Source organism: Rhinopithecus bieti, unplaced genomic scaffold (genome assembly GCF_001698545.2).
Source record: "Rhinopithecus bieti isolate Rb0 unplaced genomic scaffold, ASM169854v2 scaffold_24263, whole genome shotgun sequence".
Lineage (NCBI taxonomy): Eukaryota > Metazoa > Chordata > Mammalia > Primates > Cercopithecidae > Rhinopithecus > Rhinopithecus bieti.
In genome coordinates, this window is record NW_016811410.1 from 458,707 (window position 1) to 468,057 (window position 9,351).

The 9,351-nt window shown below is 59.0% G+C and overlaps 1 protein-coding gene across 1 annotated transcript; it reads right to left on the reverse strand.

The window, feature by feature from the left end:
- Positions 1–3,302: 3,302 nt before the first annotated feature.
- UTF1 (undifferentiated embryonic cell transcription factor 1) lies at positions 3,303–4,560 on the reverse strand. Its single transcript, XM_017893800.1, is given in 9 exon segments — positions 3,303–3,782; positions 3,784–3,881; positions 4,007–4,027; positions 4,029–4,158; positions 4,160–4,176; positions 4,178–4,234; positions 4,237–4,275; positions 4,278–4,464; positions 4,466–4,560. Coding segments are annotated over 9 exon segments (1,023 nt in total). The 5' UTR covers positions 4,555–4,560; the 3' UTR covers positions 3,303–3,397.
- Positions 4,561–9,351: the final 4,791 nt, after the last annotated feature.

Genomic DNA, 9,351 nt, shown 5'->3' on the forward strand with positions numbered 1-9,351 from the left:
CTGACACCCCCATGTCCCCATTCCCCAACACCCCCACGCTCCCCGCTCCCCACTCCCCTTCGCTTGTCCACTAGGAAGTGGTGCTGGTCTGGTGCCTGGGGACTAAAGAAATGCTAAGGGCCAGGCGCGGTAGCTCATGCCTGTAATCCCAGCACTTTGGGAGGCCGCGGTGAGTGGGTCACCTGAGGTCAGGAGTTCCAGACCAGCCTGACCAACATGGGGAAACCCCATCTCTACTAAAAATACAAAATTAGCCAGAGGTGGTGACACACGCCTGTAATCCCAGCTACTCAGGAGGCTGAGGCGGGAGAATCGCCTGAACCTGGGAGGCGGAGGTTGTGGTGAGCCAAGATTGCACCATTGCACTCTAGCCTGGGCAACAAGAGCAAGACTCTGTCTAAAAAAACAAACAAACAAACAAACAAAAAGAAGCGCCAACTGTGCTCAGACACTGTTGAACAGCACACAGGAGGCTAATCCTGCCATGCCCGCAGAGCGAGTTACTTATTTTGGAGACAAGCTTTCACTGTTGCCCAGGCCAGAGTGCCTCATGTGATCACAGCTCACTGCAGCCTTGACCTCCAGGGCCCAAGTGATCCTCCTGCCTGAGCCTCCAGTGAAGCTGGGACTACAGGTGCGTGCCACCATGCCCAGTTAATTTTTGTATTTTTTGCAGAGATGGAGTTTTGTCATGTTGCCCAGGCTGGTCTCAAACTCCTGAGCTCAAGTAATTCTCCTGCCTCAGAGTGCTGGGATTACAGGCATGAGCCACCGCATCCAGCCCCTAGATTGATTTAAACAGCCAAAATATACTCCCTGCACCAGATTAGAAAGCATTAGAGGTCTGGGGCTGCATGTTCAGATTAATTATTCTGATACCGGGCTCAGGAGGATCACAGCACTTGGCTCCCGGCCCACTACCTGAGCAGGAAGGCAAATGAATTCTGCTTGGTCCCCCAAATGGCTCCAATCCAGACATGGGTCCTTCCTCCAGGGCCGAGTGTCCAGTAACGCCAAGTGATAGAGAGGCACAGCCCCCAGCCTTAGAGTGTTGGTGTGTTTGCTGGGATGTGGCTGTCTGGACCTGGGCTTGCGGTCAGGCATAAGCTTCTGGAGTGACAGGGTCATGTAGGGTGCACCTAAGCTCTGTTTCAGACCCCACTGTGGCCCCAGCCTGTGACTCTGACCTTTGGGGACTGTGTATGTGAAGGGGAATGTTTGCAAGCTTGGCTCATCCAACAGGTTTTTAGCAGTTGGGAGATTCTCAGGAGACACAGCAGGAGACACAGCAGGGTGGAGCTGATGTCAGACTTCTTTTTTTGAGACAGGTTCTCACTGTCACCCAGGCTGGACTGCAGTAACACAATCAGGGCTCACTGCAGCCTTGACCTCTTGTGCTGAAGCAATCTTCCCACCTGTTTCCCTGAATGGTTGAAACTACAGGTGCATGGCACCATGCCCAGCTGTTTTTTGGATTTTTAATAGAGATGTGGTCTCACCATGTTGCCCACGCTGGTTTGGAACGCCTGAGCTCAAAGTGAACCTTCCGCCCAGGCCTCCCAGTGTTGGGATTATAGGCGTGAGCCACCGAACCTGGCCTAGAGTGTCTTTTTTTTTTTTTTTTTTTGAGACGGAGTCTTGCTCTGACGTCCAGGCTGCAGTGCAGTGTAATCCTCCGCCTCCCGGGTTCAAGTGATTCTCCTGCCTCAGCCTCCTGAGTAGTTGGGATTACAGGCTCATGCCACCACGCCTAATTTTTGTATTTTTGGTAGAGATGGAGTTTCACCATGTTGGTCAGGCTGGTCTCAAACTCCTGACCTCGTTAGTGATCTGCCCGCCTCTGGCTTTCCAAAGACCTGGGATTACAGACGTGAGCCACCGCGTCTGGCCTCAGAGTGTGTTTTTGTTTTTTGTTTTTTTTTGAGACAGACTTCTGTGTCGCCCAGGCTGGAGTGCAGTGGCGCAATCTCAGTTCACTGCAGCCTCCGCTTCCTGGGTTCAAGCAATTCAATTCTCCTGCCTCAGCCTCCTGAGTAGCTGGGACTACAGGCATGTGCCACTATGCCCAGCTAATTTTTGTATTTTTAGTAGAGATGGGGGTGCACCGTGTTGCCCAGGCTGGTCTCGAACTCCTGAGCTCAGGCAATCCACCCGCCTCAGCCTCCCAGTGTTAGGATTACAGGCGTGAACCACAACATCCGGTGCCTCAGTGTCTTAAATGAGGTGAGGCTTGCAGTCAGTTCTTGCAGGCGTGGTCTCACAGGCCTTCCCTCAGACCTGGGCAAGCCGTTCATTTCCCAGGAGCTGCCATTAGCAGTAGTGGGACCTATTCTTCCGGATCCCCAGAAAGGCATGTGTGGGAGGGGCTGCAACCCTACCACCCACAGGGAACCCCTCAGGACTGCTGGGGCTGGGCCAGTGGGGACCCCCAGCTCCATTTAGTTGCATGGCCCCGGGCAAGCCACTTGTCTTTCTGGATGGGCCCGCTAATTTGCAGGTATTGTTATGCCAGCGGAACTCCTACAGGCTACATTTGTATCTCCGGCTCCACCCAATCCCCCTTCTGACTCACGTGTCCAGGGTGGGGCCCTGTATTGCTACTTGGAAATTGCTTCCTGGGCAGGTTTGCTTCGGTTTTCTCAAAATTGCAAGGGCCCTGCCCAAGGATCACACCACAGCGGCTCAGGGCCTCCCTGGGCCCACCCAGACCAGAGCCACCTCCCTGGAGACAAAACCAGCATTCTCCCTGGAGCTGTGTGGCTCCTCTTCCTCTTTTGTTTCCCTGGACCTGGGAGAGTTCAGCCAAGTGGTTCAAGACTGCCCAAGGCTATGGGAGGACCTTGGGAATGCCCCAAGCTACTCCTGGGTCAAAGGGGGTTCTCTGCTGGGCAGTGTGGAGGCCGCCACTCTAACCCCCATCCCTACATTGAGTCAAGGCGGGGTCAGCCTCAGTTTTCTACGGACCCCAGCGGAACTAACCCTCCCCCTCCGTTTTACTCAGTGGGGCTCCCCAGGAAGGGCAGGGAGAGTCTGGCGTGGCCCTGAGAAGCGGGTGTGTAACCAGGACCCGGCAGAAAGCACCACGCCCACCTCCCTCGAGCCTGGAGTCCTGAGCCTACATCTGGATGCGCCCCACGGAGCTCTGTCCACACCTCAGGAGCGAGTGGGAGCCCCTCTCTGTGATGAGAGCGTTGCAACCCTGCCCTGACCTTTGCAGCCCCAGCGCTTCTGGGCGCCACTCCCTCCCCGCCTCGAGACCCGCACTCCTACACAGCCTGGAGACTAGGAAAGCAATCTTTTTATTGAACGTACCCAGAAGCGGGGGTGGGAAGGCAGCAGGAGGGGTCAGGGCGGAGGGGCCTCGGCCTGGAGAGGGGAGGCTGGCCGTAGCCGGGACTCACTGGCACGGGTCCCTGAGAACCCCTCGCTCGGCGGCCGCGCTGCCCAGAATGAAGCCCACGGCCAGGGACACTGTCTGGTCGAAGGCGCCGCGCAGCTGCTCCACGTGCTGGTTCAAGGTCAGCAGCTGGTCGCGCAGCGGGCCCAGGATGTTCGCGATGTCGCCCAGGTGCCCCAGGGTCTGCAGCAGGGCGGTGTTCAGCGACGGGGGCGCGGCCGGAGGGGGCGCGCACTCCTCGGGGCGGCCGGGCGGCGAGTCGGGGTCTTCACGGGCCGGGGCGGCGGCGGGGGACCCGGGCCCGCGGGACGGGGTGGTCGGCTCCTCGGGGATGCAGGCGGCGGAGGCGGTCGGGCGGGGGCTGGCGGGGATCTGGGGGGCGGGAGGTGTCCGCCAGACTTCGGCCTGGGGACGGCTGAAGCGCGAGCGTCCAGGCGGGGCTCCGCGGTTCGGCGGTCGGCGGGCGGTGGGCAGCGAGTGGCGTCTGGGATGCCGGAGAGGGCGTCGGGGGGGGATTGGCGGGGATGGGGGGCGGGCGCCCGGCCCCTTCCCCCGCAGCCTCGCCGCCCCCGGGTCCTCGCAGCCTCTGCCCCATCCGGCCCCCCAAACGCTACCTGGTTCGGCCGGAGCCTGGCGCGTGCGCGTTGGGGGCGGGCGGCGCCCCGCGCTGGGGGGCGCCCGACCCGGAGCGGCGCGGGAGGCCGTTTGGGCCCGTTGTCGGGCCCAGCAGCCCCATGAGCTTCGCGATCTGCTCGTCGAAGGCCGGGCGGCTGGCCGTGCGGCCTCGCGAAACTTGCTCCTGAGGACTTGCTAGCGGCGGCGACACTGCGCGGGGGGTGCCGGCGCACCTGCTGCCGGCCAAGCGCGGCCGACAACGCGGCCGGTAGGTGGGCAGGGACTGGCACGGTCCAGGAGCAGCAGCGCGCCACACGGCCGGTTGCAGCAGCGTCCCCAGCAGCAGCTCCGTCTCCTGGGCTCTCCAGGGCGTGCGCTGCGCCGAGCCGGCGCACTGGCAACCCAGTTCAGCGCGCTGGGCGAGGCGGGCCCGGGGCGTGGTCCCGGGACGCTCCGGGCGGCCGCGGCTCGGGGCTCGGAGGCTGGCGGGCGACGCGGCGCGGGGGCGCGAGCGGGGGCGGCCTGCGGGCCCGCAGCAGCATTCCTGGGGCCGGGGCTGCGATCGCCGCCGAATGATGGAGAGGGGGTCGGACGGCCCGGGCCCGGGCCGGCCCACACGCCGTTCTTGAGCATCCGCGCCGCCGTCCAGCCGTCCGAGCCGCCGTCTACACGACCCTCCACCGCCCCCGACCCCGCCCGCCCCCGCCCCTCCCCCGCCCAGGCGCGCCCCGCCCCGCCGGGCCGCCGGGTCCTAAGGGTCTGTCCTGGCGCCGCGGCCGGGAAGACAGAGCAAACCTGGCCTCGGTCGCAAAGAGTCCGCAGTGGTTCTGTCCTTAAAGGCGTTTAACGGAGGTGCTGCGATGGCTGAGCCCCGTTCGTTTTTAGCCTGTGCCGACCCCGTTCGTTCTTAGCCTGTGCCGAGCCGCCCCCCGCCCCCGTCGAGGTGTGTGCGGAGCCCCTCCCGCTCCGGAAGGCGCTGGCGCCCCCTTGTCCGGACCCCAGTGCTGCCCCCCCGCGCCCCCCGGGCTCAGCACCTGCACGCGCGGGGCCCCGAGGACTGGGTGGAAGGAGAAGCCGCGCCAGCCGCGGGAATGGGTGTCGGAATTCACGGGCTCTGCAGAAGGAAGTTTTTAAATCTGAACTTATGCCATCTGGAGCGCGTCTGCAGCCAGGATCCCGGGAGGAGGAAATCCTCTTCCTATTAAATGCTCTTCCTCTTCGCCGCACGGCGCCGAGTCCTTCTGTCTCCTGGGTCTCCTCTGGGCCGTGGCAGCTTCTCGCGTCCTCGACACGGTTGAGGACGGGCCAGGTGTTTTGTTGAATGTTCCTCGACTTGGGTTTGCCTGGTGTCTTCCTGGGATCGGACTGGGGTGGTGGGTTTTTGGAAGGAAGGTGCAGGGGTGGGGTCTCGCCCTCCTATCCGGTGGCTCAGCACCGGTGAGGTCCGCTCCGTGCTTAGGTGGGGACTGTCTGTCAGTCTTGCACTCCTCAGCGACCGCCGTTCCGTCCCTGCTCTGGTCACTGGTATCCGATCCCTCGGTCCATCCCCAACTCCTGGGGAGAGGAATTAGGCCCCACCTCCTGGAGGGGTGTCTGTATTTTCTGGGATTCTTCTGTAAGGAGGTTTGTCTCTCGCCTGTTGATTTATCTATTGATTTATTTCTACAGTGTGGGCTCGTGTGTATTTATTTTATCCCTTAGGTCATAACCTGATGCTGTTATTATTTGTTTATTTTAAAAATTCTGTTTGTTTTTGTTCTTTTTTACAGATGGGGTCTCGTTCTGTCACTCAAGCTGGAGTGCAGTGGCCCAATCACAAGTCACTGTAGCTTTGAAATCTTGGGCCCAGCTGATCCTCCAGCCTCAGCTTCCTCGGTAGCTGGGGCTACATGTGTGCACCACCACACCCAGCTAGTTGTTTTTTTTTTTTTTTTTACTTTTTGTAAGGACAGGGTCTTGCTATGTTGCACAGGCTCGGCTTGAACTCCTGGGCTCAAATGATCCTCCTGCCTGGGCCTCCCAGCGTGCTGAGATTACAGGCGTGAGCCCCTGTGCCCGGCTTTTATTTATGTTTGCTCAGATTGTTCCCACTTTGGCCACTGAAACTCTTCTCACCTCTTCCTCTCTTCCTGTGTCCTTTTGAAACCCCCCTCCCAGCTCCCTGGCACTACAGGATGCTCCTGCCTCATCTGGTCCTTTGCTGACCCTGGCTCTAGAATCAGCTTTTCAGACTCTTCTCGAGAAATCTGTGGTTCCTGGCCAGGCACTCATACACGTGGGCCACACCTGTATTCCTAGCACTTTGGGAGGCTGAGGTGGGCAGATCTCCTGAGGCCAGGAGTTTGAGACTGACCTGGGCAATATAGTGAGACCCTTATCTCTGCAAAAAATTAAAAATAACCGAGTGTAGTAGCAGGTGCCTATAGTTCCAGGTACTTGGGAGGCTGAGGTGGGAGGATGTCCTTTTGCTCAGGAGGTTAAGCCTGCAGTGTACCATGATCACCCCACTGCACTCCAGCCTGGGTGACAGGGCAAGACTCTGTCTTAAAACAAAAAAAAGAAAAGGGGGGTGGTAGGCATGGTGGCTGTAATCCCAGCACTTTGGGAGGCCGGGAGGATCACCTGAGGTCAGGAGTTTGAGACCAGCCTGGCCAACATGGTGAAACCCCGTCTCTACTAAAAATACAAAAATTAGCGAGGTGTTCGTTGTGCACCTGTGATCCCAGCTTCTAGGGAGGCTGAGGCAGAAGAATTGCTTGAACCTGGAGGGGATCTCAAAAAAAAAAAAAAGCCAAGTGTGGTGACTCAAGCCTATAGTCCCAGCACTTTGGGAGGCCGAGGCGGGCAGATTATGAGGTCAGGAGATTGAGACCATCCTGGCTAACTTGGTGAAACCCTGTCTCTACTAAAAATACAAAAAATTAGCCGGGCGTGGTAGCACGTGCCTGGTAGGCCCAGTTACTCAGGAAGCTGAGGCAGGAGAATTGCTTGAACCCAGGAGGCGGAGGTTGCAGTGAGCCAAGATTGCACCACTGCACTCCAGCCTAGGTGACGGAGGGAGACTCTGCCTCAAAAAACAAACAAACAAACTAGAAAAATTTTTAATAACTGAGGGTTGGGGGTGCTAGGAGCATGATCAGAGATGATGCTGCACAAGACCTCAGCGCAGACGGTCCAGCCCGCAGTGGCAGCTGCAGTGCACAGCACAGCCCGCCGTGATTCCGTCTGGGACAGAGCCAGGAAGTGTATGACGTGGGCTGGCCGTGCATGCACGTGTGACCATCGTTAGGATACACATGAGTTCACGCGACCTCTGACCCTCGTCCTGTGCGGTTGGCTCCTCCTCGCCTCCCGACTTGCTTTTCTGGAACTGCTTTCTTGGACGTGGGGAGGCCCGGCTCCTGCACTGATTCATTGTCAGCCCTGAGGTGCGTGGAAGGTGGCTTCAGAATTGCTGACCACGTCCCTCTGAGAAGCAGGTTTGCTGCCAGAGCACGGTGTCTGTGTGTGGTCCTCGGCCTTGCCTTGGTTTCCCCCGTTACTGAGGTCGGCCCGTCTCTGCTCCCGTCAGCGAGGTGGTATCACCCAGCTGCGTCAGGGTCGCTTGTCACAGTTTCTGTGATTCCGCCCTGGGGTTCCCAACATCCTGCTTGCAAGACAGATCTAGGTTTTTTTCTTAAAAAGTTGTTACAAATTTGTTGAACGTAAGTGTGCTGGATCTCGGAGTTCCAGCACAGCTCATAAAGACCCCCTTTTCTGAAAATAAGTCCAGAATTTGGGGGTGAGGCCCAGTTGAAGGCTGACCTTGGTCACACTGCTGCTGGTCATCGGTGACCGGCTGGTCCAGGGCAGACATCTGGCCCAAGCTGGACTCAGCTGAGTCCTTCTCTAAGATTTTCCAAACTGAACCCAAGGAGGGACGTCCAGGCTCCGTGAGTTTTTGATAGACGGAGCGTTATAGTTATGCGTCCATCACCCTGTACCATATAGAAACGACCCCGTAGAAACGGAGAGAAGACCTGGCCTTTGTCAAATGCGATGTGCAAAGGGCAGATGGAGATGTGGAAGGATGCTCACATCATCGGCCACTAGAGAGCAGCCAGCATGGCTGACACCAGAACACTGAGGATTCCCCGGGCGGGGAGACCGGGCGAATAGGTCGTGAGAGACCGGCCGGCATGGTGGACACTGGGGGCGCTGAGAATGTCCCGAACCGGTGAGGACGGGGTGAATCGGTCACTGGAGACCGGCTGGCATGGTGGACCCGGGCGCTGAGAACGTCGCGTACCGGCGAGGACGCAGCGACGGGAACCCTCGTCAGTGCTGGCAGGAGTGCAGGTGGTGCAGGCCCTGTGGGAAATGCTCTGGTGGTTTTTAAGAAAACTAAACATACTCTTCCCGCGGGATCTGGTATTCACTGTCCTTGGTGTTTACCCAAAGGAGTTGAAGACTTGTGTCCACAGAAAAACCTGCCCACAACCTTTCTGGCAGCTTTGTTCATCATTGCCGGAACCTGGACAGGGCTGAGAAGCCCTGAACGATGGTGTGCCCGGGCTGCAACGCGCCTCGGCCCTTAATTCATGCAGCGACAGGGATGAATCCTAAGTGCGTTTTGCTGAGCGGAAGAGCCAGCCCAGAGGCCACACGCTGTGAGTCCATTTGTAGGACTCATTTATGGGACATGCTGGAAAAAGCAAAGCCATGGGGGGTGGGTGGGTCCTGATCTGCGGTCACCAGGGGCTGGGAGCGGGGTGGCCGCAGAGGTATGCATGTGGATGGAGCCGCTGCAACAGTTTTCAAGTTCAGACCCACCGGCAGGCCCCAGCTTTGGGGTCAGGTGGGGACACTCACGTCCCTGCACATCCCTTGGAAACAGCTCTGTGTGGGTGTGACCTGTCAACAACGGAACCACCACACACTCCCCACAACGTGACCTGCCAACAACGTAACAGCTACACGCTCCCCACGGACCTGCCGTGTCACTGCCACATGCTCCCCACGGCGTGATCTGCCAATAATGAAACTACCACATGCTCCCCACCGTGTGACCTGACAACAACATAACAGCCACACTCCCCACGGGCCTGCCGTGCCACTGCCACACGCTCCCCATAAGTGTGCTATGGAGAAGCCAGGCCAGGAGGGGAGGTCCAAGTGCAGACGCAGAGTGGGAATTCCTGCTGGCCTCGCGGCATGCTGTGAATGTCACCAACGCAGGAACGACAGGACCTCTGCGGTCCGTGGGTGAGCGGGCGCGTCCTGCTTTACAGACAGGAAGCCAGGTCTCAGAGAAGGGACTCCCGCTTTCACGGTATGAGTAGCACTTTGGGGGTCTTCCG